This window comes from Rhizomucor pusillus (genome assembly GCF_041956525.1).
Source record: "Rhizomucor pusillus strain CBS 183.67 unplaced genomic scaffold VTP01scaffold_9, whole genome shotgun sequence".
Taxonomy (NCBI): domain Eukaryota; kingdom Fungi; phylum Mucoromycota; class Mucoromycetes; order Mucorales; family Lichtheimiaceae; genus Rhizomucor; species Rhizomucor pusillus.
In genome coordinates, this window is record NW_027192151.1 from 1 (window position 1) to 25,775 (window position 25,775).

The 25,775-nt window shown below is 46.0% G+C and overlaps 11 protein-coding genes across 11 annotated transcripts; 4 read left to right on the forward strand and 7 right to left on the reverse strand.

The window, feature by feature from the left end:
• Positions 1 to 544: 544 nt before the first annotated feature.
• Positions 545 to 838, forward strand: VTP01DRAFT_10471 (uncharacterized protein; the record flags this gene model as incomplete). Its single annotated transcript, XM_069378837.1, has 1 exon — positions 545 to 838. One exon carries the CDS (start codon positions 545 to 547, stop codon positions 836 to 838), a length of 294 nt encoding a protein of 97 aa, XP_069238871.1.
• Positions 839 to 1,473: 635 nt separating this feature from the next.
• Positions 1,474 to 2,310, forward strand: VTP01DRAFT_10472 (uncharacterized protein; the record flags this gene model as incomplete). Its single annotated transcript, XM_069378838.1, has 3 exons — positions 1,474 to 1,614; positions 1,684 to 1,980; positions 2,065 to 2,310. The coding sequence occupies 3 exons, from the start codon at positions 1,474 to 1,476 to the stop codon at positions 2,308 to 2,310; spliced, it is 684 nt and encodes a 227-aa protein (XP_069238872.1).
• Positions 2,311 to 2,447: 137 nt separating this feature from the next.
• Positions 2,448 to 4,699, reverse strand: VTP01DRAFT_10473 (uncharacterized protein; the record flags this gene model as incomplete). Its single annotated transcript, XM_069378839.1, has 14 exons — positions 2,448 to 2,499; positions 2,560 to 2,614; positions 2,666 to 2,752; positions 2,813 to 2,922; positions 2,981 to 3,080; positions 3,134 to 3,221; positions 3,278 to 3,378; positions 3,436 to 3,702; positions 3,762 to 3,888; positions 3,956 to 4,022; positions 4,089 to 4,144; positions 4,289 to 4,333; positions 4,399 to 4,552; positions 4,659 to 4,699. 14 exons carry the CDS (start codon positions 4,697 to 4,699, stop codon positions 2,448 to 2,450), a joined length of 1,350 nt encoding a protein of 449 aa, XP_069238873.1.
• Positions 4,700 to 4,934: 235 nt separating this feature from the next.
• Positions 4,935 to 5,703, reverse strand: VTP01DRAFT_10474 (uncharacterized protein; the record flags this gene model as incomplete). Its single annotated transcript, XM_069378840.1, has 5 exons — positions 4,935 to 5,060; positions 5,123 to 5,217; positions 5,278 to 5,450; positions 5,510 to 5,586; positions 5,662 to 5,703. The coding sequence occupies 5 exons, from the start codon at positions 5,701 to 5,703 to the stop codon at positions 4,935 to 4,937; spliced, it is 513 nt and encodes a 170-aa protein (XP_069238874.1).
• A 151-nt stretch (positions 5,704 to 5,854) lies between these two features.
• On the reverse strand, positions 5,855 to 8,474 carry VTP01DRAFT_10475 (uncharacterized protein; the record flags this gene model as incomplete). The annotated part of the gene is made up of 11 exons (XM_069378841.1): positions 5,855 to 5,862; positions 5,944 to 6,196; positions 6,266 to 6,603; positions 6,665 to 6,910; positions 6,965 to 7,079; positions 7,145 to 7,381; positions 7,441 to 7,507; positions 7,576 to 7,757; positions 7,830 to 7,981; positions 8,063 to 8,359; positions 8,441 to 8,474. 11 exons carry the CDS (start codon positions 8,472 to 8,474, stop codon positions 5,855 to 5,857), a joined length of 1,929 nt encoding a protein of 642 aa, XP_069238875.1.
• A 692-nt stretch (positions 8,475 to 9,166) lies between these two features.
• Positions 9,167 to 10,411, reverse strand: VTP01DRAFT_10476 (uncharacterized protein; the record flags this gene model as incomplete). Its single annotated transcript, XM_069378842.1, has 1 exon — positions 9,167 to 10,411. The coding sequence occupies one exon, from the start codon at positions 10,409 to 10,411 to the stop codon at positions 9,167 to 9,169; it is 1,245 nt and encodes a 414-aa protein (XP_069238876.1).
• Positions 10,412 to 10,871: 460 nt separating this feature from the next.
• On the forward strand, positions 10,872 to 12,993 carry VTP01DRAFT_10477 (uncharacterized protein; the record flags this gene model as incomplete). The annotated part of the gene is made up of 12 exons (XM_069378843.1): positions 10,872 to 10,951; positions 11,017 to 11,077; positions 11,176 to 11,293; positions 11,360 to 11,529; positions 11,592 to 11,725; positions 11,795 to 11,876; positions 11,937 to 11,983; positions 12,047 to 12,140; positions 12,224 to 12,334; positions 12,402 to 12,529; positions 12,583 to 12,640; positions 12,700 to 12,993. The coding sequence occupies 12 exons, from the start codon at positions 10,872 to 10,874 to the stop codon at positions 12,991 to 12,993; spliced, it is 1,377 nt and encodes a 458-aa protein (XP_069238877.1).
• Positions 12,994 to 13,338: 345 nt separating this feature from the next.
• On the reverse strand, positions 13,339 to 15,087 carry VTP01DRAFT_10478 (uncharacterized protein; the record flags this gene model as incomplete). The annotated part of the gene is made up of 5 exons (XM_069378844.1): positions 13,339 to 13,488; positions 13,543 to 14,338; positions 14,396 to 14,496; positions 14,563 to 14,658; positions 14,719 to 15,087. The coding sequence occupies 5 exons, from the start codon at positions 15,085 to 15,087 to the stop codon at positions 13,339 to 13,341; spliced, it is 1,512 nt and encodes a 503-aa protein (XP_069238878.1).
• A 532-nt stretch (positions 15,088 to 15,619) lies between these two features.
• On the reverse strand, positions 15,620 to 17,755 carry VTP01DRAFT_10479 (uncharacterized protein; the record flags this gene model as incomplete). Its single annotated transcript, XM_069378845.1, has 3 exons — positions 15,620 to 15,777; positions 15,838 to 16,615; positions 16,676 to 17,755. The coding sequence occupies 3 exons, from the start codon at positions 17,753 to 17,755 to the stop codon at positions 15,620 to 15,622; spliced, it is 2,016 nt and encodes a 671-aa protein (XP_069238879.1).
• Positions 17,756 to 18,106: 351 nt separating this feature from the next.
• On the reverse strand, positions 18,107 to 20,586 carry VTP01DRAFT_10480 (uncharacterized protein; the record flags this gene model as incomplete). The annotated part of the gene is made up of 11 exons (XM_069378847.1): positions 18,107 to 18,672; positions 18,734 to 18,824; positions 18,891 to 18,975; positions 19,037 to 19,159; positions 19,215 to 19,267; positions 19,326 to 19,571; positions 19,631 to 19,800; positions 19,862 to 19,973; positions 20,031 to 20,165; positions 20,221 to 20,306; positions 20,367 to 20,586. The coding sequence occupies 11 exons, from the start codon at positions 20,584 to 20,586 to the stop codon at positions 18,107 to 18,109; spliced, it is 1,887 nt and encodes a 628-aa protein (XP_069238880.1).
• A 1,248-nt stretch (positions 20,587 to 21,834) lies between these two features.
• VTP01DRAFT_10481 (uncharacterized protein) lies at positions 21,835 to 25,721 on the forward strand (the record flags this gene model as incomplete). Its single annotated transcript, XM_069378848.1, has 11 exons — positions 21,835 to 21,944; positions 22,010 to 22,152; positions 22,224 to 22,309; positions 22,371 to 22,517; positions 22,583 to 23,563; positions 23,639 to 23,940; positions 23,995 to 24,728; positions 24,800 to 24,919; positions 24,985 to 25,305; positions 25,380 to 25,485; positions 25,553 to 25,721. The coding sequence occupies 11 exons, from the start codon at positions 21,835 to 21,837 to the stop codon at positions 25,719 to 25,721; spliced, it is 3,219 nt and encodes a 1,072-aa protein (XP_069238881.1).
• Between the last annotated feature and the right edge of the window lie 54 nt (positions 25,722 to 25,775).

The window sequence follows — 25,775 nt, forward strand, 5'->3', positions numbered from 1 at the left end:
GGACCGCACTTTCGGAAAAGGGTCCAACATGCAGCACCGTTATGCAATCATCAAGAACTTGAGCAAAACTTTGTCAGAAAAATGGAACCCCCCCCCACCCCCACCAAAAGGATACTCCCTTGAAGATGTAGGTAGATACCTAGCTCCATCCTAATGTAGACATACAGAAATGCTTTACGGTATTTTTAGAACAGTAACAGAAAGGAACGAAGTAAATTCGATGAGACTGAATCAAGCTTATAGTTGCCTAGATGGTATCGCCATAGGTTACAAGGCCAATTTATTACTAAGCTGTATGTATGAAAGCGAAGATCATTTTTGAGTAAAAGATGATTGGAAGGGGTAGACTTTCCAAAATCGGGTTTTCATTGGCTATATGAAATTGCTATTTCTCGTACCAAAGAAATCATTGTCTACAACATACCATAAACATTGTAGAATGACGGTCTGTTCCTCCTTAATTCTCTGTCCAGCAGTTTTTTCAAGAGATTCGGTTACCTATTGTTGCTTGCTTTTGAGGATGTTAACTTCGAAGTTGCTGCAAATGCATTGGAGTCAATTATCCATTGTACAACTTCAACAACTCTGTACTCAACGGCGGTTTCTCGTGGATAAACATGCATCCATTGCCCTTTCTGCATCTGCCAAGTGGAGGAAAATTACAACGCCTATCGTCCCGTCACGATTTCTCGTTTCCGTCGACCTCATACGAGCCAACGCCGCAGCACAGCAGCTGGTAGAAGAATTTGGGAAGTACGACAACTATCCGTCGAACACAGCTATCTTTCCTGTCAAGCGAGGCGTATCTTCCTCTATGTGCTTTGTCGCGGCATCCTGAGGTCCAAAGTACTCGTGCATGAAAATCAAGGTGACTGTCATAACAGCGCAGATAAGAATCACTTCCAGCCCATTCTTAAAGGCTGCTGATGGCCATGCAAGACCATCCGACGAGTGCGTACCATCTGTGCCTTTGATCACATTCAGTGTTTCCAGGATACTGAGCAAAATATCGCCAAAGTAGATAATTGATTGTCCTTTTCACTGTTTTAACTTTGCTTCTTTATCTCAATAGAAGCAATTCTAACATCATCTACTACATTTCATTCCTTCCTTATTCATAAGGGTGACTATCTGCACGTTGTACCATGTGCCATCCTCTAGACTTGTCATCCAAATTGACCTGTTTGCGTGGACATAGATGCAGGGAAGAAAGTGACTTCTGTATTATCGCTAAACAATATGACCATTTCTTCTTCGTATTTCACGAAACTTACTAGCAACTCGAAAAAAGAACTTATATGGAGCTGATCCAATATAAACAGCTGTCTAATTCAAGTATAGCAATGGCTATTCAGGAGTTATGAAAACCAGCGGGAGTAACATTGTTCCGCGGTAACCGGGGCTCCGCATTGAAAAAGACGGGTCCAGCTTGGGACGCTGCTGTAACTCACCGCTCCTTTCTCTCGTTTTTCCATGAGCCAACAACTAGATCATCATGTCCTGCGCGCGAAAGCTTTCGTCTTTGACTTGGACGGTACACTCATTGACACAACGCCGCTCGTCGAACGTCACTGGCGCGAATTTGCTCTTGAGCATGACTTGGACCCAGAAAAGGTATTACGAAGGAACTGTCAAAACTTGGCCATCATCGTCGTATTTTGTTTTTCTAATATGTAGCAATAGATCCTTACCACCTCGCACGGACGCCGCACCATAGAAACGATCGCGGAATGGGTGCCGCACAAGGCAACCATAGAATACGTCGATCAATTGGAACGTCGGCTTGCAGAAAAAACCGAAGGTGTCAGCGTCCTCCCTGGTGTCACCAACCTTCTGGAGAAGATCCCGCTTGGTCGGATGGCTATCTGCACTGCTGGCAACAGGTTTATGGCCGAGACCCGTTTAAATCAGTGCAGCATTGCTGTACCCACTGTCATGGCAACAGGCGATGTTGTGACGGCTGGAAAACCGGAACCCGAGGTAAAAAGACATTCTTCTAGAAAAGTAGCACAATCTGGTTCCTTACACTTCATTGTACTTACAAGCAGTTATCTGTTTTATCAGGGCTACTTGCTAACCGCAAAGGGCTTGAAAGAAGATCCAAAGGACTGTATTGTTTTTGAAGACGCACCAGCTGGCGTACGGGCAGCTCGCGCGGCTGGAATGCAGTGCATTGCATGCACAACAACGCACACAAAGGAACAACTAAAAGAAGCCGGCGCGACTTACGTGGTATCCTTCTTGACAGATGTAGATATTACTTCCTTACCCGATGGAAGCTTCGAAGTCATTGTCACAAACACCCTCTAGAAAAGCTGTATAATAGAGCCTGCGATGAATAGTTGTAGTCATCCATCAACGCTGTGCCATCTGCTTTTATTTCCAGAATAGTATATAAAGAGAAGGAAAATAGAAAGGGTATGTTACAAACAGGAAAGTCATGGTGATTATAATATTGAAAAGAAATCTGAATGTATCCTTTGAAACTCAAAGATACCGCTACGACAAGTGTGTTAGATCTTATTATCAATAAGAGGAACACGCTATCATGCCACTTACCCTTGCCGGTGATCAGTATTTGCTATAAATAATGCTTGGTCATCTGGCGTTATATCTATCACCATGTCAATTGCTGGTAAATGGAAAGATGATAAAAGGTACTTACTGACGCCAGCGATGTCTCCAAACATATCGATTACTTGGCTAGACTTATAGTCCGTTGTATCATAAATATGGACGAAATCAATAGGTTCTATACATAGTTACTAAGTAAATGACCCTCTAGGCCCGTCTTCACATAGATGTTATTTACCTGCTGCTATCAAAAACTTGCCATCACGTGAATACTGTAATGAACGTATAGCTCCAACTTTCCCTCCCAAAACATAGAGTGCTTCAGATGGGAACCTAATATCGTATATTCTTGGAGAAAACCTCAATTCCCGACTTCTACTCAATGAACGTACAAGGTAGGTCGTACCTGGTGGTTTTATCCTGGTTGCCTGTCGCGAGCATTTTTCCGTCCGGACTCCAGCAACAAGCAAAAGAAAAGTCGTGATGCTCGTCCCAGTCCATCACAGCTGCAAAAAGGAGTTCAGTAGGTTTGTCAATATTACAATAGGTCAAGACTCACTTTTGCCGGTTATTGCATCTACAACAAGCGTCGTGGTAGAGTCGCCGACGACACACAGCAATTCCTTTTGTGGTGACAATGCAGAGCACTAACAAAAGATTTAAGCAAATAATCGTCAATGCTTCTGGCGTTGTTGAAACTCACATTCACAGCAAATGGGAAGGACATGGTCTTCTCAATAGTCATCCTTTCCATATTAATATAGCGTGTTTTCCGATCGTTACTTGATACTACTGCTTGGATTTCTGCAAATAGAGAATTAGCAACGTATGGATTAAGGATACGTCTCTCTAGCAACTAACCTCCTCTTCGATTATTTGTTATATTTACATGATTTGCTATTCCGTTACTGTGGTCCGTCGTTATTCCGTAATGCACCGGCGAGTTTATATTATCCAATCGTCTGCAGGCAAATTCTCCCATAGATCCTCCAACGAAAAGTATATTATAGGCACATGCCATGCTGCTTATTTTGAAAACGAGACTCTGAGGTGAATTGGCGAGTGATACGTTGAGAACTTCTTGACTTTGACACAATTGTGGTGACCAATGCCGAACTGTGTCCTCAACTGATGACCAAAAGTAAGCTAATAGTCGTCAATAATTCCAGTTCCGTGTGAGTACTCACAGACATAATACACATCGTTCTTGCTCGTTGCCCAGAGAAGATTTCGCAATTGAAAATGGCCAATGCTGCAGCGCTGGTCCAATCGAGCATATTTGAAATCAAAGAATTCCCGGTTATCCTGAACGCTCTGTAAAAAAAGTCTCGGCTTTAGTCTGTATATCTCACTGACATGTGGCAGATTATCAACGTCATACATCGATGGATATGCCGTCCTCTTCATACTCATCCCCGAGACTCAAATAGTTTACAAATTCTTCGACGCTATAAAAACAGCGCGGGGAGCGTCAGTGAAAGTCTCAAGATTCGATGTAAAAATTCGGTTCATACCGTTTCGCACGAGTTTGCTTTCGATTAAGCAGTTGATGTTCCCAGTCGATGCCTTGCTATATTTTTGAGATCGGGTATTGGTTAGTGGGGGGCCATTCATGCAGCGTATACAGTGTCACCATCCCGAAACTCAGCTCACACGCACGCAAGCAAGCAGAACGAACAAGAAGTGTATGTTTGATAACGACAAAGAAACTTACCATATCCGCACCTTGCGCGTACATTTCTTCGTTAATTTCTGCGTGCTGTTGCAAAAAGTTAAGAATGTTGGATTCGATGAGTGGTAAATAATTGCCATTGCCAAACTTACGACAGGCGGGATCTCATCGTCCTCTGCCCCTGGAATAAACTCCTCCATTGCATAGTATAGATCCTCGGCTACGAATCTGTTCATATCGTCTCGTGTGACATGTGGGAGTCTTTGTTCGAAATCGGGTGTAAGGGGTACGCTTTCGTCTTGGCTGCTATGTTGGAATTCCGTTAGCGACCGTCTGCGCCATCCAAAGGAATTATGCAAAGTTAGGGCGTCACAGGCTGTTGCTCGAAACAACAGCAGCCCTGGAGCCTTACCCACTATCTAACGGCAAATCGGCTTCTGACAAACCCGTCATGTCAGAGCAGGAAAAGCTTTTGTGTGTGTGTCGCAGATCTGCAGAGTAACGTGCGAAAGAGTTGCCAATATTCAGATTTGAATGTCTGGGGTTGCCCCAGTGATGAAATCGGGAAAATTCGTCATGCAGATGGACATATACCCGAGGATATTCGCAGCAGTGACAAAAGTGATGAACAATTAACAAATCAATGTCATATTTTCTTCTTTGTGGGTATATTGACAGATTAGTGTGGTTACTCGGGGATAATGTAGTGCTCCAGAGATTTAAGTAATAAAGGATCGACGTCCTTTTGTTGCAGCGCACTGATCCGGATCGTCCTTGTTATTTGTGAGCACACATCTCGCCGTTCAGGTTCGTCCTGCCGTTCGTTGTCCGCTTTAGCCTAATCCCACAAATCACAAGTGGACTTGGGCTTTTTACCTTCAAGTTCACATGAAATAGCGGAATATCGTTGTATTCAGTGAGCAAGTTCTTTACAGAATCGAATTCAAAAGCCCAAGTTTGAACCGAATCAACTATTGAATGCTAGCATTTAATGTTTGCTCTCTTGCATATATACAAACGACCGACAATACCTTTGCTCACTACAACTGCACATTTTGAATATCCATAGGTTGGTTCTATTGTCTGCAGTGCTCGCTCGAGCGTCGTCAAACTTTCCTTGTTTGTCATGTCAACCATAAATAAAATGAAGTCTACATGTGGTACGTGTAGGAAGATGTCTCGAGGCATGCTTTCAGCTGTGCTCCTGCGAAACGAAAGTTGAATATATTTCTTCCACAGGACTGATCGTTCAGATCGACCTACACTGAAAGATATACATCGCGACTTTTGATCAATTGCTTGGCTACTGTACGTTTTCCGCTTGCTGTGGGTCCAATGATCTGTACAAATGGTAGACACAATCGTCCAACGTCTTAGATCTCGCTTTCGATCTTGTTCCTTTCTCGTTACTGTACCAGAACCTCTGTAGCTCTTTGGGTGTACAGAGGTCTCAGCATTTTGGAGAAATTGGAGAAAAATTCGCAAAAATGGACAGCAAAAGAAAGGAATGATCTTTATAGGTGATGAGAAGAAGAAGAAAAAAAAATATACTGAAGCGGGAAAGTATTTCAGAGGTGCTATGTCTGTTGACGTTGGTGACAGGCACGTTTATTGAGCTGGTTCAGGAACAAGAAACAGGACGATCAAAAGAATTTTTGTTAGTCTCGCTCCTTCATACTTGAGAACTTCATACATACCTGCTAACAAAGCTCTCTCGGCGAACCATTTGACATCTACGTCTCCGTCAGAGGTGAGTTTCTGCAGTGCTGGAGCCACCTGGGACGAAATCAATCCAGCTGATTCTGGCTCGCTCTTTAGGATGGGTGTAAGGGCTTCCAATGACTTTGCGACGTTGAACCGGACATTGGGGATGGAATCATCTTTCAACTCTAGGACGACAGGCAGGACATTTTCCCTGACAATCTCGGTTGGAAGAACCTTTGCAACCGTCTGAAGCAGGAAGCAGCCTAATTATCACACAGGTCCATACAGCCTAAAGTCTAAAAGAAGATTACTTACCGTTAAGGCAAAGAGAGTCGTCATACGGAATAAATAATTCTCGTCGCGGGCCATCTCCGTTATCCGAGGGATAGCTGTTGTCTTGGCCCACTTGGGTCCAAAGATCTCAACCAACTGTCGCAAGTTGGTCGTTGCAGCATCTCGAATAGAGAAGACAGGGTCTTTAAGCCATCTCATGCAAAGGCTGAGGAAGTTTGCATCGAAGAATCCTTCTCCAAGCTGACGGGCCAAAAGTGGGATATACTCGATAATTGCAAGTCGGACGCGCCATTGTTTATCCTCGGCCAATTCTACGATGGCTGGCAGCAGCGATTGCGATAGACGATCGACCCCGATAACTAGCAAAGGATTTGCAATTGGCGGTTCTGAGGAGAATGGCCAAGACTTGTCCGGACTTACCTTCATTTACGTTTTCCAATTTTGAGATGATATTTAGTCGCACATCTGGGAACTCGTCTTTTAAGAGCTGGAGGAATAAAGGTAGGAGGTATTCGATGGTCAGGTCTTTGCCAAGAATAGGTGCTAAACCGCTAATATTGCTTGCTACTGCTGCGCGGACGTGCTGGTTTGTGTCGATTACTAGATCTTTGACGCATGGCAGCAGCTTGTCGAGTACAGTAAGCTGATCCATGGTCTTTCCAAAGGCTATATTCTATCTTTATCAGAATTGTGAGTGCAATGCTATGTGAGTTGTAATACCTTGTGCTTGACCAATGGACATGATTTTCACTTCTCCTTCGCTGTCTTTGATCAAGTTTACAAAAAGATTCACCATTTCCTCACGCGGGATACTGTCTTTAAACGATTCGGACAGCTGCAGTTGCAAAGATTGTTACACTGATAATTCTCGATGGTAATTTACGTAAGATGCTTGCGTACCTCTGCAAAGTTAGAAGCGACCATGTACCGTACTCTCCACGACTTGTCCTGTCCGAGAGATTTAAGTATAGGCAGCAAATTCTGCTTCCTTTCTTCACTAGACATGAGACGGGAAATCTGAACAAGGTCTTCCACTGTAAGCAGACGGACAGTATCTTGATCGTCTGTAGTCAGCTTCAGGAACAGGGGCATGATATGCTGTGTAAGTTTTTCCTTGTCCAATTGAGAGGCAAATTCCTACATCTAATGTGTCAGATAGGATCCTCTTTTCGGCAAACCCGTTAGAAATAGCTTACGCCAAGAGCTTTCGTGGCAGCTCTTCTGACCATGGGAGTATCATCTTGCATAAGCTGTGAAAACATGCTTTATCACCTCTAAAGTTAGCGTTGCCAAAGTCCAGGACAAGATGCAAAGTAGAAAGATCATCCAACCTCAATAACTCTGCTTGTTGGGCTTCATTGCATTTGGGATATGCAGCGACGTAAAGACCAGCTGCCGAAATACGACTTGTAAACCACTCTCCACCCGATAAACGTCTTAGTAGAGGTGTAAAGTAATGCTCCATTTGATTTGCGTTCAAAATCGAGACTATTTTACGCAGGGACTCGACTGCCTGCGGGGAGGATCCGGAATGATGTTAACAATAATGGATTGTTACTTTTGATATCCTTCCCTCTCCTTTTACCTTTTCTCTTACTAATACTTCCTCAACTGCGGCCAGATTCTCTAAAGGGCTGAGCAGGTAGTGAGCATAGTCTGGACCGCCTACATATTCAGTGAAATCTGCAAGCTCTCCGGCTACAGCCAGTAAGACCTCGTCCTCGTCATCGATAGAGTCTGTTCAAAAAAAATCATAGACACGCGCGTTCTCCGTTAGCGCATGGATACGGTTCCAAGGCGTCCGGTGATAGGCCGTACCGTTCAAAAACTGTATGAGCTCATCTCTCGTTCTCTGTGGACCGAGTGCCATTGCGATTGTGCCGAGATTCTTGATAGCATTTAGTCGAAGCTGTACATCTTCATTCTTGAGTTCGTCAACGAGGACAGCGATAGGATATAGTTCTTGTTCCTCTTCTCGAGAAGGTGTCTCGTCTGCTGCCGCTGTTGCTGGCTCTGCTCTACCGTCTGCACCAGCAGCTCGGGCACCTGCTGCGATGCCTTCAGCGACGCCGATGCTAGGCTGCGAATTAGCAGTTTCGACGTTCGACTGTTGCCCTGTAAGAGCCGTAAGTGGCGGTTGCACTGCGTGAGTACTGGCTGTAGGGCATATCTGATCCATGTTATCTGGGTTGCTACCGTTTGTGCCTGGAGCAGCTTGATCAATCTCCATCGTAAGTCGCTTGCAATATGGTACAACAGTTGTAGCCTGCTGATATGTAGTTCCCTTTTGGTTAACCACGAAAAGCGGAGGGATCGCGAAATCACACCAAAATCAGGCAACGATCCATCCCATTTTGCTGAGTTTCACACTGAATGAATGAATACTTTGCCTGTTAAGATACGCTGGCATCGTTGACTAGACATTGATCAAGTATACCTTGCTGACATGCGTCTCATTTATTCGCTGTGCTTACAAGCATGCAGGAGCTATACACAGACGCTTTACTACTCCTCTTCGTAGGCAGCAAGGCTAGACTAAGAATACGTAGACTTAGTAACAGAGGCTCGTCCAATCGTATGATAAATTAGGCAAGCCATTCTAATAAACTTAACGTAAGAAATGAAAACAATAGGAGAGAGTTTGTATTTAAAACAACAGTTGGGCACTCATGTATGTTTATGGAAGCACAAATTCGGGTAGGGGAGGAGAGGAGGAGTAGGGCAAGATGATGGTGGTATTGTTGGGGAACGATGGCGGGGGCATAAATAAAAAGCATGTTGAAAGTAAAAGAGCTCTCTGCATAAAAGGGGATAATATGAATTGCTGGGCGCTGTACATGGAATAGAAGACGAAGAAGACGAAGAATAAGGAAAATGTGTCGTGACTTAGAGTACATGGTATAGAAGAATATACTAATTCTTTCACAGGCTGTTGTTCTTGTCAGCAAGCGTTAGTGATTCAACGCGGCTAGCCAGATTATCATTGGAACTCCTTGCTGTTGGTGCATTTGTTATTGCTGAAGAGGATGGCTGCTGCTGTGGGCGGTTGGCAGATGATGGTGGTTGTTGTACTTTGCGCTTGTGGTGAGACCGATTTGTACTTCTTCGCGCTGTCAGGTCACGCCAGACGAAGCAGGAATTGCCTTCTAACTGCATCTTTGGTTTCCTGCCGCGTTTCTTTTTCGGCATGCTCAGGGTGCTATCCATCCTTGTGCTTGTGAACGTGTTCAAACCCTCACGGACTTGCTCGTTGTTGTTGCTGTTACAGCTTTCGGGCCACACGACAACTGTGACAGGTGGAGTGTTGTTATCCTCCTGCTGCTGTTGATCAACGTTTGTTATCTGACCCCGCTTCACGTCCCACACGGTCGGTGTGACAAACGTCCAGTTGTCTCGCGAAGATACTTGTCTTAGAGCATTTGGCGGTCGTCCACGTTTGCGTTTGGCAACGACTGGAGCAGTGGGAGGAGCAGTGCTGCTGTTGTTGCTACTAGTATGCGGAGACTTAAACTGGAGCGGGGCAGTGGATGCTGGTGAAAGTGAAGGGGAAGGGGAAGTGGATTGCGGCCTTTGCCAAGAAGTTGAGGGGTCGTGGTCGAATGCGGAATAAAGGGGAGGATCAGACAGGCGACGCTGGAGGGCAGGTGACGAAGGCAGGGATGGGAAGGTCGAGACTGATGAAAAGGAGGATGTTGAAGCGTTAGACGGCGACCTCGTCCGGCGACCGTTGCACGGTGGCGGAAGCAATAAATGATGATGATTCGCTTGAGAATCGTGACCAGGATGCGGTGATGAGCTTGGGCTTGTCTGTGGAGTATCGAGATGGCCCTGATAGGGAAACGGCGATGAAGCTGGAGAGGTGCAAGGTGAACAGGAAGATATCGACTGGCAAGGTATGGTCAAAGTTAAAGGCGGGAACATTTCGACCGGTTCTCGGACAGGCTCTGCATCTCTGATCTGTGGTGAGGGCGACCGTTTGTCGGGTAAATGTAGACTGGGCAAAATATTGCTATTATAGCTTATGTCTGTGGGTGGCGATGGCGTTTCTCGCAACAGGGTGCTCACTGGAGGCAGCACAAAGGGCTCGTCCATTTCGGGAGACTGTCTCGCTGGCGATGGTTGCGTTGGCGGTGACGGTGGGTGAAGAAAAAGCTGCGGGCCGTCCATAAACTAGAAAGAAATCAAGGAATAAATAGAAAAGAGAGAGTGGAAAGGCTACTCAATCGCCATCTTTATTTTCCCTTAATTGGAGAAATTTCACTGCTACGGTGGAATGCTTGGAAAGTTCTGTTCTTTGTTGCCATGGCGGCGGACTTGGGGAAAAAATGAATCATCCATTGACCCAAGGGCCCAATTTTTTTGACCAAGTATGTCTTCGTGCATGTGTGTATGTCTCTCTCTTTTCTTTTCTGTCCTGACCCTCCCTTTTCATACCCCTGCAGCTCCCCATTCCTACCTCTACTACTACTACAGCAACAACAATCACTCACGCCAAGCATAAACAAGACTAACATTCTTCGACGCTTAAATACAACAAACAATTTGCGGTTTCGCATAAACAGTCATATGGCGCCTAAATCCGCGGCCTGGAATCTTTCTTCCCCCCCCACCTTGCCTCGCTTCTGCCATGAACGAATCACAGTTACGCGCCGGCCTTGACGCTGTGCTAACCGCGAGACCTTTTCGGTATCCAACCGATGCATACGAGTAAATACAATCCCCTCTTTTATTTCTTGGCATTTGTCACCTTATTGGGGTTGAAAAATCCTTAGGTCTGCGTTCCACTATTACGCAACTAAGCTTGTTGTCAAAGAGGATCAGAGTCAATACAATGTGAGATATCTTGTTTCTTCTCTCTCCCTCTCTCTTCTGTGTCACGCACACGTGTTTTTTTCTCTTCACCTTCCGTGCTGACATTACAATCTCAAAAGATTAGAGCTGAATGGCTGGAAAAGACGTTGTGCAGTAAAACGTTTCCCGATCTTTCTAATGTCGGCAATCTCCTGGAGCAGATCGTGTCTGTCGAAGCTCGAGATACGACACCAGAACGTAGGGCTTACACTTGCCCCAAATAGAAAGGTGGAGATGCTAAAAAAGAAATGCATGTGTGCGTAGGTTTCGAATTTCGGCAAGCCGTGTTGAGATTTCTCATCAAACAACTAGAAACAAATACGGCACAAATCCGTTGGAGCTTGCATTTCCTTGGAAGGCACTGTTTAGGGTTCATCCTCCAGGAGCCATTCTTGTCTGCACAGCGTCACGAGTTATTTGGGAGATGCATCCAGGTAAGTAAAAAGAAAGAAGGAACTGAGTAAACTTTGCGGGAACTAAACTAATGTCGGTAAAGATTCAGGACACAGAAGGATGTTGTGATCTCCAGGTACAGCGGATGCTGTGCGACCTGCTCCAAGATCTGCAGATGCCGCCGGATGTTTGGAAGCAACAGATGGAAGCCACGAGTCAAATACAATATCAAGCCAGGCAAGTACATCGATGTCACATTGCATGTCTCATTGTTTCATTTGCCTGACAATTGTCAACACAACAAAGAATTGATGCCTGCGCAAACATTTTTGAGCAGTGCCTAACCTCACCATCAAAAGCCGCATTATATGCCCAGCAGATTGCTCAGGTATGGCGGCGGGCGGAATATGTCAAAAGCTATCACGCTGACTGATCGTACACATTTCAGACTGTTTCACCAGCTGATATGCTAGAACATATATCCATTCCACTTTGGTACGTGTTCACTGCACAAAGTGCCTCGTGCGCTATCAAGTCAGCTGAAAAACGTTACGTTAGCTTCGCTCTATACAAAACATGTTACCCGATTGAAATGGCTCCCCTTGAGGAGAATCTCCAAAAACTCAAATTATTGCCGGTTAAGAGTCCCAAGGTGAGGACCACCATCAAGGATCCAAATAAGGAAACAAAGTTGAGAAAAAGGAAAGAAGTAATATGCTAAACAATATCGTGCAGATTTCAAAAGAATTTACGAATCTCTTGCATATATGCGAACTGCAGCCATTATCACCCATCATGCGAAGTATTGATCGCTTAGCAGACACATTGACCCTGCAGCCTCAAATGGTGGTGTGATTTTTTTTTTTCATTGATTGCAGTTTGATTTTTTCTAACATACATTATTGACGTGTAGAATGAAATTTCGATCCAAGCATATAATCTTCAGCAGCAGCAGAATCAAGATATACCCGTAATTCCACAGGACCGAATACTGGATGTATTGCGCGAGTGCAATCTGGCACTGAATGTGGCTTCCGAAAGGTAAGGCGTTTTCTATAACGCTAAATGAACTAGGTACTGAGCGATTTTTCCAGGTTCCTGATCCCTCTATCTCTCGCGATTCGAGCTCTTTTGGACTCTGCAGATCCAGAGGTAACAAACAGTCGTAACATGAATAATATTTGGCGATGTCCACTAAATTGAATGTTGAGGCGGAAACATGGAGAGAATGCTGCAGTGTTTATTTGTCTGCATGGTCGAACGCCTTTGCATCCCAACTCAACAGGGCTGTATACCAGGAATCTGCATTGCATGGTTTGGCGCAACGGGTGATCTGCTTTGCCGTCTTTCACAATCCATCTATCTGCGCCGGCGTCTCGGATTTGGAAACGGAAATGCAAAAACTGTGCCGCTACTATCAGGATCGACAGGGCGCCTTTACCAAGGAGGGCAACGTGGAGCTTGTCAAGCAACTTTTGCATATTCCTATATCTCTGCAGCAATGATGTGAGATGTGTGATAGGGCCTGTCAGTGCCAAGAAAAATAAAATGCAGGATGTTGCTCATTTAAGAACCCATGTGGTTTTCTATTTGTGTTAGGAGTAACAATAATTCAACTTGCATCCTACCCTGCACAATAGAAATACAAAGGCAGGCTTTCTCTGCACTCTTATTAAGGACTATGTATGCATTTCAATTTCAACAGAGAAACAGGGGAGGATGCATAATTATATGATTAAAATACAAACTTTTACAAACCTATAGAGAAAGCCGAGTGCTACTACCTGGAGAAGACATGCGGGGTCATAGTCAAATAACATCAATTCAATTAGCTACGATATGCTGCTTCTTCACTGCTTGTGAGTGACCGTTTCCTTTTCAACGATCTGATCCGCTGAAGCATGAATACCAAGTTGAGAGATATCGTAACCGTTTTCTTTAAGATATTGGCGGAACTCTGTGTCCTGATGTGCCATTTGCTGCTTATTCATTTGAGGCACCTAGTTGTTTTCTCGGCTGGTTAGCAAAAAGGTGACATGTAGAAGGATATATACTACAAATAGAACAATGAGAATACCACCGAGGATACTGATACAAGGGCCGATAATAAATATATATCCTTGTGCCTTGAGGACATCACCCGTGCGATCTTCGAGGGCTGCCAGGATTGGCTTGAACACTTGTGTTCCTACGGCTGCACCGGCTTTGCCCAGAGCGGCCGAGAGACCGTACATGGTGCCACGGATAGCGGTTGGATACATTTCTGCCGAAATCAAGATGGTGCAGTCACCAGGACCCATTTCACCAAAGAACAGGAAGAAGCCATAGAGGATAACGAATAATGGAAAGATACCAGCGAGTTGAGGCGCCAAGGCTCCTATGATGATACCAAGACCAGCTTGGATGAAGAAGCCGGAAGCCATGGTCGTCTTGCGTCCCAGAGGATCGACCAAGAAGGCGCCGGTGATCGCACCAAACGGATAAAATACGTTGAGCACAATGTTCCACTCAAAAGTGGAGAGAAGCGATCCAGACGGGTTGGCAAGAGACAAGATGGTGTCTGAAAAGATACCAAACGAATATGAGACAAAGTCGTACAAGAACCAGATGAAGCCAGTGACTAGGAGGTTCCGCCAATACTTCTTGATGATGAGACCGTAAGGAATGTTCCTCCGCAGTGCTTCGCGACGATACATATCAGAGTTGAGCATTTTCAGACGGAAATATAATACGCTGGCCGGTAATACCAGGCCGAGTCCCAGTGACAGACGCCATACGACTTCAAGTGCATCTTCGCCGCAGATGGCCAGCAGAATGACAGGTACTATTGTTCCTACTGCGAAGCCGACGCTAGCATCCTGCAGTTAGTAAAAAGATGAAGAATTCTATAAACTGATCTGGACTTACTCGATGATAAAGTTTCCGCTGACAATAAGCCAAAAGCCGCGGCTGCGACCGGATTCCTCTGCAGCTTCGCCAGCAGAGACGGAGGAGCAAGGATATTCACCCTAGAGACGCAGATAGATTGTCAGTTGTCTACCAGGAGGAACTTTCCATGCATCGCGACAACGTACACCAACGCCGACTCCAGTTAAGCCTCTACTGATAACCAGCATCCAAAGGGGGCCAAGAGGATTGAGTCCGCTAGAAGCAGTAGATAGCGCAACACCCTAGTGAAATCGTGGATATTAAGTAAATTTGTTGTGATCTATACAACACAGCAAATAAACGTTACCAGCATGACAATGGCAGTACAGAACGATACCGAATTTGCGGCCCAGTCTGTCGATGATGAGACCAAACCCGACTTGACCGACAATATCACCAATTAGCATAGCATTGCTGACTCTTGTCGACATTGTGCTGTCGTACGAATCGCCGTATATCTTTTCTAGGCAGCTGTTGACTGCAGAGATAACATTGGCGAGGTAGCCATCTGATCCAAGGGCTATGCTGGCAAATACCAAGGATAACTTTTGCGAAAATGCCTTTGCCTGCACATCCTCGTTGCTGCTGCTGCTGTCAACGACAGAGCGCTGCTCCTCAATCACGATCTTCTCCTTGATTTCTGTTGCAATATCTAGTACTTTTTCGTCCATATATGTATTATTTTCCTAGATAGAGGAGAAACAAGATTGTAAAAGAACAAGGAGAAAAAGAAAGTCTTAAAAAAGAAAACAAAGGGAGCGGAAGCCATATTCCCAGGTTTCTGGTCCCTGGGAAGTTCCTGGATGTGAGGCAGGTTACAAAAAAGAGCACTTCACGACGCGTATAATGCACGTGGCGGCCCACACTGACAACATTGATTGTGTGCATATTTAAAGTTCAGCCAACAGGAAACGCGCAAAGGCCGTATGCACTTCATCGGCCAATTCCCATAACTCGGTCAGCATCGTACAGGCAGCCAACATGCCGTCTTATTTCTTTTGCTTGCGATGTCGCGGACAAACCCACAATCAAACCGGCAATGCGGAAACAACCTTTTTTGCTATATTACTTGAGATAAAGTTTAGCTTTAGACAAGAGATGAGTTATATATTCGTCTAGGTCGAATGTGGGGGGGAGGGAAGAGCCAAAATTTGAAAGTGTGGATTGGATATATCTACATGTTTTGTTTCAATATTGATATCTTCAAGTCTCTGAGCCCCACTGCTTAGATGTGTTCCACAGTGTGAAAATCATCACAACGACACCAAAGGTTATGAGCAGCTGGTCAACCCATCGCTGGTACGCCTTTGTCGTCGGTAAATGGAGGTGGAATAGAGGCGGGAATATGAGACTCAGTGGACCTAGTTACCGTTATGTGAGGAATTTGAACAAGAGAAAAACCCACTCTATACGAAACTTACAGCAACATATTGATCCAATTAAGCTGATGAACTTGTCCAAGTCGTTCGCACCGCCCCAAGCGATCAATGCGCACGTGATCACAACGGAGCAACGCAAGGCATTCTTTTGCCATTTGATGCTTGGATTGTGCTTTCCGGTTTTCTCTCCAAATAGAGCCTGCTCGACAATACGGATGGTTGGAAACAATGCAAGAGGGTTTGTCAAATGGACCGCGAGTGCGTATCCAAGCTGGACAGTGCTTCCCAAGGGACCTTCGGGAAGGTTGAGCAACGCCACCGTCTGGACGTTGCTGCCGAATGCGAGGTAGCCCAGAGAACCGACCGCACACAGTACGGTTGCGATAAATATCATGGTAGCTGTCAGGACCATGGGGAACTGCTTTGGTTTCTCCATGGCATCGCAGATAGGGATAATAAGCCCAATGCCTTCAAATGAGTAGACGGCGGTGCCAATAAATACGGGGTAGGCAGTCGGGTTGAGCCACCATTGGATGTCTGGACCGACGGTTGGTACACCATCTGCAGTGTTCAATACAAATATTTGGTAGACATCGCATGCCAATAAAATCAGCAAGCCCAGTACGATTAAAATATCTGCAGACAAAGCAGCTGGTGAAAGTTTTGCAATGTTCCGGATAAGCACAAGAGGCATCAACAACGCGGCGACCAAAATCAAGAGTTTGTCAGTGTTGAGTTGAATGGCATGGTGTGAAAGCGAACGCACAGCCTGAGCAATGTTCTGTACAATAAATATGGTTCCACCGCAGGTGAAACCGAGCTGTAACAAATGCAATTTTCGATTAACAAGATGCATACATTGGCTACACATTGAGGTTACCTGGGAGATGGCGATGGAAAATAGAACGAGTCGGCGCATCCAGGGCCCATACAGAGCCCCGCCAATGTCACCGTAACTTCCATGCAGCTGCTCTTTGCATTCCAGCAGCAGCAAGAAACAATACAGCGAGATGGCGCCCATGAAATATAGAGTCACAATGGAAAACCCGAGGCCGCCGTTCGAGAATGCCTTTGGCAAGAACAAAATACCGCTGCTGATAAACGCTTTGAAAAGCAAAAGCGCTGTCTTGAACGCATTCGCTTTGTTTTTGCTACCTCGCTCGGCTGTTTCCAAAGATGAATAGTCGTCTCCGTTGCCACCACTAAGGAGACGCCGGCGCTTCTTCCACAATGCTGCTCGTCGTTTCTTGCGCTGCTGCGGATCCAGGAGCGGAGCATTCTCTTCGCTTTCATCCTCGTCTTCCGAATCCGACAGGTCTTCACCCGCGAATCGATCGAGGACAGATGTGATAGCCAAGTATTCCAAGAAATGCCGCGTCGGGATATTACGAAGGGAATCAATCGTCGCTGTCTTTGCTACCGAGTCTGACCTGAGCAGAGCAGAGTAGTTGGTGGATGCCATGGAAGACACCGAGAGTGGCCGGAATAATTGTGAAAATGCAGGCGAGTCAGTGTCGTCAACTTCCGAGGGACTATCCGAGTCGCTTCTTTGTTGTTGTTGTTGTTGTTGTTGCTGCACATGATACCTCCGGAACCCACCAGGTTTTGTCAAGTTCTCCATAACTGGGTCGTTCTCAAGGTCGTCCTTGTGCAAAAGCTTGCCGCCTCTGACGTTCAGATCGGCCGTGGACTTGCTGCGCTGAAGAGACCCAGACGCTATAAGGCTGTTTGCATGCGTGTAAATGTCGTGAGTGATGGCGACACCTGGTAAATGGTAGGGTATGGCGATCTCCTCGGTCGGTCGCCCGGAGTATTCGGACCGTGATAGTGCACTGCAGTCAGCCTGGTGGTTGCTGTCACTCTGTTGTTCTGAAGGTGGAGAGTCTGTCACCAAGTGCTGGTGTACAAGATTCGCAATCGTTTCGTCCGGTATCGGCTCGGGGTATTTGGGAGTCTGCATAGCAAAAAGAAAAAGGGAACAACAGCAAGAACGAATTCCTTCAATCAAGGTTATTGGCTTCATTTTGACTTTCTGGAGACAGCTAACCGGATTTGGGACGTCTTGTCGTCATTGGCCCCTGAGTGTCATGCATTCCATAATGTCAAGGTGCAGCGCATCCTGCTTGGAAGACAGGCAGATTGTTCTTTATTTTTCTGCGCATGGTACAGAGAGTTACCAATGCTAGCGTGACATTCGTGTGTGTGCGTGTGTGTGTATGAGTATGTGTATACAACAGTAATCATGGTAAGATTCGGGTCTCCAATTTTCTGCAATGATAAGGTTTCCCTGTTTACCGTTGCACGGACTTCTTTACAAGCCGACCCAGTATGACCGACCTCCCACATTGTGGATAGGTGCAATGCAAACATCGTGACCAGCTTCCACGCACGCACTCCATTCATACCACACCTTCTTGGCATCGGTAGCACGCCAAAAGTCGAGAGTAATAGTCGCCCCCTTGGGTACTTGCAGCGGTGTCCTTAGAGGAAAGAAGATTGGGAACCAGCTGAACATATCTGGAGAATGTGTCTCTGGATGGATGGAAATCATGACGTTCTTGTAAAGCACAGCCTCAAAATAGCCGGCAATTCCATGCATAACTGTATCTTGGCCATCGTTTTTAAAGTTCACCTGAGCGTAGCGCACATTGTGAAGGTTGTTCGAAGGGTTCTCGTCTTTGGGTACAGCCTTGTTGGGATGCTCAAAGGTCCACAATGGCTTTGGTCCCGATAGTTCGCAAACTTGCTGGAACATGACGACGTAAGGCGTCTCAAAGTGCTGCAAGTCTTTGTATGCAGCCACTTCGTTGTACAATTTGGTCGATGCAAGAGGTGCGACGTATGCAGTGTACGAAGATGGAATGGAGATTCCATCAGCTGCAATAAAGAATTCATTAATCCTAAACTCTATCTTTTCATTTGCCTAACGGCGACCCACGTTTTAGGAATTTCTGTGCGCCGTCGAGACATTCTGGTGACAATTCATTATCTCCAAATGAGCCGAGCAACTCACTGACGAGGATATCGCACTGTGCGAGAGAGGAAGAAGCATGTGAGCATTACCACGATACTGGGAACCAACGATGATGACGAACCTGTCGCTTAGGCTTCCATTTTCGCATATCTGCAAAAACAAGCGTGACCCGGTCATGCCAGATCTCGGCTTTGGCGTTCTGTAATCTGCATCCATGGGATGAGTTTAGCCACTGATTTCGGACAAAATAAGCTATATATATCTTACGTTACGAAGGCATTAGGATTCTTTTCCACGGCATATAAATGAACTTTACGATCGGCCTTTTCAGCAGCACGCAGACAGCAATTTACTAGGGGACCTCGTCCAGCACCTACGACCATGATTGTGCTTTGAAAACACAAGTCAACAACAAGTTTGGACGGTCTATTGTCTTTGCACTTACGTTACATAGTCCGAACCGTGCTCTACACGATCCAAGAGCGCATGGTAGACCGCCTGACACCATCATTGTTCAGAATGGAGATATGTTACAACGTAGCTACACTTCTCTTACTTTCTCATACTCTTGATACTTGACTGGATCCTTTTCAAAAGTCTCATACATGGAATTGTCTAGATTATCCATCAATGGCTGCAGCGGTGATTGTAGGTAATCTTGATATCCGGCTGCAAACTTTTCTACATCGTTTAACTCTGGCAGATTGCGGTTGAGGTATCGGATATATTCTTGGTAGGATGAAGAGGTAGCTGAAGGGTGGAGCTGTGTTGGAGGAACGGTCACAATCATTTGAGGTTGCATCTATGCGGGGCATCAGTTGGAGGGACTACTAACGTTGGCATATTCTGCAAAGCATATACCCTGTGCATCAACTTTTTGACGAAGGCCTGATGTCGCTTATTCAAGACGGGATATCCTTTAGCGTTGCTCACAAATATTTCTGCGGGAACAATCACAGCCTTCACGGGCTCTGCTAACCATATATCCAGTAGCTTGTCGTCGGATGGCAGCGGTGCTGTCAGCTCCAATGCTACCAGATGCTATTGTTAGGCATGCATTTATGCTTGACATTTCAAACTTTTCCAACCAACCAATATGTATTTTGGGATGAAGATCTGCCAATGATTTCAGCTTGTTCCAGTATTTCCAGGTAATGTTGCCTTCCAAATCCTCAAGATCTGCGACAGGAACCCTGATCCACATCTACGAAACAATGTTAAATCCTATACTTGTATATCATCAAACCATTCTCTCCTGTACCTGCGTGCATGTCATCGACTCCACAGCGTGGCTCAAAATCCGAGCCAGATTGGCATTGCTACCGGAAAATAGCGTGGGCAGCATAACAGCATACAGATTCAAGTGGCAGGCCCAAGCCAGTTCTTGTCTAAGTGCCTGTAAATCTAATGAATACTTTATACCATTTTTAAAGTGTTTGATCCGGTATTACCAATTCCGAGTTGACACGCGTCTGCTGATCTTCGGCATCAAGCTCAAGCCAGTTTGAAAGAATACCCACAGTGACGTCCGACCAGTCTCAAGGAAATACTGAGCTAAATGTTCCTCACAACAGAAGCACTATCTTAAACCACTTACTGGCAGCCTTCAACACGAGATCGTCTCTGCTGTACACCGGGTTGTCACGCCATTCATTGCCAGCTTTGAGAACTCGGCTGTACGTAGGGTGCACAATCGGTGTGACGATAAAGTTGTGACCAGCTTCGGTTGCCTCGGCAGTAAACGTGTCAATATTGTCAAAGTACTCCTCTGTGAGCAGGCCAACGGCGCAGGCCCGCGAGAAATCGCTGTCAGTCATTGTGGCAGTTTGATCGATCCGGAGATCGTTGAAAAACAATTCAGGTACAGCGCTGTATTCAGCATTCGTTCAGCAGCAGCCACATTAACCTCCGCCGAAAGCATCAGGCCCCCGCGCTCCCTTTTTCATTGACATTGTTCTTCAATGTGACAATAAACGTGTCGACCATCAGATCGCATGCTGCCGTAACAAAGTAATTTTTGGACAAATTTAGTCAAAATCCAGCTGATGGATAATGTATAATATTTACTCGATTTATGAGTGAGAAAACGCAAGTATTAAATTCTTCTTTAGTAATAGCAAGAGCAGCAGTTGTAAGATCGCAGAGTTTCATTGCTTGCCTGGACATGATAGATGCAGGAGAGCGGGGATGTGCGGGCGACTGGCTAGTAGCAATATGTTGTATTGTTGCAAGCGTTGGAAGTTTTCGATCAGGAACCGATCGACTCATCGATAACGCACTATTGGGATAAGCAGAAATTGCAGGCAATAAACGATGTAATATAACACACAGCTTCTTTTCTTTTGGGCCGCTTTAGCACAGCGGAGCTGTCAAATACGAAGCCTTCTGTTACTCAAGGTTTTATGGCCCATTGCTCTTGAAGAGGTGGACCACTCTGCTTTCGGTAAAAAAGTAGCATTCATCGCTGATCGCCGCTGAGTGATGGTAATGATGGGCCGCCGGGCCCTGCATTTACATTCGGTCCCGCACTGAAACCTACCGACTGGAATGCTATGAAAACTGTTACGCGAAGACAAAAAATTTAAACTATTACATACCGTGGATCGCAGCGCCGAAATGGTAAGCAAAAGGTAGGAAAAAGGTAAAAAAAAAACCATTAGATTAATTGAAAGAAGAGGTCTGGATTGGCGATATGCAAAGAATTAAGTCGTGTAATGGGCGCCTGCCATTAGGGTTTCTGTGTACCAGCCTAAAAATCCTCATTTGGGACACGATGATTGGCCCGAGAAGCCGCTGTCTTGTGTCGCGTTGCGCAAAGACATTCAGAGGTTGGAGACTTGCCTGAATAGGATACGAGCTCAAACTTGTCGGTTGCACAGGCTGGTGCTCTTCATAAGAGCAGTACTTTTAATATCCAACGAGCTTTCCTCTCCCTCTCTCTTTCTCTCTCTCTCTCACTCTCTCTTTTCCTTGCACGGACGAGTCCAGTCTGTTGACCCAAGCACAAACGCAAGCTTGGGGTCTAGCAAAGTGCCGACAAGTATTACTTAACCGCTTACGCCGCCATGACTTACTTTCAACAAGACACGATGGCGCCCACCTGCGCCGGTTGCAAATTGCCGTTCAATGAAGACTCAGTCATTTCCTTTGGCGACGCTCTTTATCACCTGGGATGGTAGGTCCTTTTTTGCGTACAGCGGACTGCAATGGAAAGCTGACGTGCAAAATATCATTAAATAGCTTTTCGTGCGCAAAGTGCAAGCGACCCGTCGATTACAATACCAACCTTCTCCTTCTCACTGATGGTCGACCCGTGTGCCCAGATTGCTCATACGTATGCGTATCGTGCAAAACTACCATTAAAGACGAGGCGGTGATGATAGGTATAAAATTTGAAACGCACATTTGCATTTCGGGAGCATGACCCTGAAATTGATCGTCATCCCTTGTATAGGCGAAGAGGCATACCATGCCAAATGCTTCAGATGCATACTGTGCCAGAATCCTATAGAAGATCTGGTGTTTACACAGACGAGCAAAGTAAGATGGGCAAGACAGCAGATGAGAAAATACGTTCGAATGCTAACTTTGATCTGTAAAGGGCATCTACTGTACACCTTGCTACGAGCGCCACAAGCAAGAACGGCAGCGGCGCAAAGAGGAGAAGGAAAAGGCTAAAAGAAAGCAGCAAGAGCACACCAAAGAAAAGCACACCAAAGAAAAGAGCCTACCCGCTGCGCCTCCAAAGGTATTGGTTGCGAAGACTGCGTTGCTTTATGATGTACTAAATAGAATATATTCCTTAAACTGCAGCAGCAACAGCAAACATCTCCCAGACCATCGACAGCAGCAGCGTCCAGAACCAGCAGAATACTGGATGCTCAGTTAGTATCGGATTACGTCCAGATTCAAAAGGCACTTTCTAGCCCTGTCGATGAATTTCCTTCTCCTCCTCCGGCGCCTCAGATACCCCCGAGAAGAGATCACTCACGGTTTGATCATTCGGAGGATCCAGGAAAAAGACCTCCTACACCTTCCCGGTCACGCAGCAGCTCCGTTGAAGCAACTACCAAGAGCGGACGCAACGAGAAGACAAGGCAACTTCCTAGTCTGACACCGTCGTCTTCAGAACCGTGTTTGCATCCAAAATCTTCGCCTACTCCACCTCTCTCAGCAGACAGCATTTCAACTGGGCCATCTGTTGGCACACGCCTTACATCGATCCCTTCAGCGGCCAGTTCTTGTGTATCTTTACAGCAAACAGACATTGTATTACCACCATCCAAACCCGAAATCGGCAGTTCCAGCTCGTCTGTCACGTTGGATACCTCAGACATACCTTCTCTCAATCTTTCGTTCTTTGACAATGATTCGAGCGATATTTCAGACCTGACGAAATCCCTAGGTGCAAACTTGTTTACAAACACAACAAGCAGTAGCAATTACAGTAGTTTGGATCGCAATGCAACCATTAAAGCCAGCAAATACAACAACAACAATAACAGCAGCGAACGGCATCCGGCATCTGCTATTGCTTCAAAAATCAGCAAGGCTACCGAGTTGCTGGCATCCTCGCTCTACAGGCAGACCAACCAGAGCAGCGCGAGCGTCGCAGATTTTCCATTGCCGCCCTCGTGGAAAGCAACAACTGCAAACTCGGCTGCTTCGTCGTTCGATCTAGACTCTGAAAACGATGTTCCTACAGACAGAGAATCGGTCGCGAAACTCAAGGCGGAACTCAAGGCATCGAATGCGAAGCTTGCGGAATTAACTGGAAGCTTCAATAAAATTAAGGTAAGACGAATGTAATGGTAGGAGAAAAAATTGGTGGGTGCACGGGGGAAAGCTAAATTTAGCTATCCGTGTTAGGATGCAAGCAAACGTGCATTGGATGAATTTACTCGTGCTAAAGACGAGTTTACCAAAGAAGTGGCGCTGCGCCAACAGCATGAAAACACGATAGCGCAACTTCGACATCAAGTGACTGTCTACCAGCAAGCACGGATGCTGAGTACTCGAGAGTTTAACACGTTGAGCAAGGAAGAGCTCGACCGCGCCGCACAGCTTCGCTACGATCTAGAAAGAACATGCAAGGAACTCCAGAGTTTCCGCGACACGCTCTCGGCTGATATTGCCAATCTGTACAAACAAAAGCAAGCTGGACTTGCAAGGTTAGTAGTAACTTTTTTGCTGGATAATCATTTGTTAATTCAATTCTCATTTAGCACGAATGGTTCGACATCCAAGGGCGAAGAACTTGCAAAGGCATTGTCAACCGAGATAAAATCACTGATAGCCGAAAGAGATTCACTAAAGGCGGAGACTCGGCAGCTCGGCAAAATCCGCGACGAAGTGATTAACGAGATGATTATGCTCAACACACAGAACGCCGAGCTTACATCGATGAACAACGATCTGTCTCGACGTGTGACAGAGCGCGAGCGCGAAGCTGCAGCGGTGATGGCTGGTACATCATTCTTGCACCCTGCGGCGTCTGTATCGAGCGAATTAAAGTCTTCGAGCTCTTCCCCTCCACCTCCAGCAGCACCGCCGATGCAAAGAGAGCCTTCCGAGGCCAGCATTATTGTTGGAGGACAGCGTAAAGTGACATCCCGTGACAGTTTTAATGGAACACAAGCGCCCAAATTGTTCAAGGTCAAAAAGAACGCAGTTAATATGCTTACCCGGTTCAACAAGTCTAACCGGACAGAACCATCCCTGAGCAACGACGGCGGCAAAGGCGGTAGCTTTTACAACTTGTCGAATGCAAGCGTGAGCAGCCAAAGCCTTAGTACTTACGTCGAACCACCTCGTCGCGACGCGCGCCAGGGATCCAAGCAGTCCCAGACAAGCGTGCATCACGGCTCCCATTCTTTTCAGCCGACAAGTTTCCTGCGGCCTGTAAAGTGTGGTGTGTGCAGCGAGAAGATCTGGGGATTGTCAGAATACAGATGCCAAGGTAATTGCAAGCAAGAATTCTGTGTACGACGGCTGCACAAAGCTAACAACAACTCGAATTAACGTAACCAGGATGTGGATTCGTAACACACGGTAAATGCCTCGCGCAAACTCCTCAGGGATGCTTTGCTGCTACGACAAGCAGTCTCGATCTTTCAAGCCCACTTTCTGAGGGCGAAGCACCCAAGCTAGGTACGTGTAGCTGCTGCTGCTGCTGTTGCATAGAATGCGATGACTAACACGATTTTTCTTTTCAGTCTCCATGTTCGGCTCTGATCTTGCCAGTCAGGTGTCCCTGGAAGGCGGCACTGTACCGTTGGTCGTCAGTAAATGCATCGAAGCCGTTGAGGCACGCGGTATGGACTACGAAGGCATCTACCGCAAGTCAGGCGGCGCTGCGCAGATGCGTGCAATCCAGGTTGCTTTCGACCAGGGCAACGGTAGCACCATTGATTTGCAGGACGAGGACGAATACAATGATATTTGTGCAGTGACCAGTGTCTTGAAGCAATACTTTAGAGAGCTTCCTGATCCCTTGCTTACCTTTGACTCTTATCAAAAGCTCATTGATGGTGTTTGTGAGTATCTGATTCGACTAGTTTCCCATTGAGCTCGAGATGCTAATCTTCTTCCGTTTTTTTTCCCCCTCTAGCTATGCAAAACACTCCAGAAAAGACAGAGCATTTCCGCACACTGCTGTCAGACATGCCCAAAGCAAACTATGAGACCATCAAAGTCTTGATGCAGCACTTGCAAAGGTAACCAGCTAATAATGCAATGATTGAAAAGCGGCGTCTTTTCATTAACCGTTCATTTTTTTTACAGAGTTAGCAAGCGTAGCGGCGAGAACCGTATGACAGTCAAGAACCTTGCGCTTGTATTCGGTCCAACGCTGATGCGTGACAGAGATCCAAACCGCGACTTTTTGGATATGAGTTACAAGAATGCCGTTGTGGAATATCTAATCTTGAACGCTCACTCTCTGTTTGATTAAGTTTCTTCTTGTTCTTTCCTTACTTACTTTGAGGTGACAATTCTGTTTGCTATC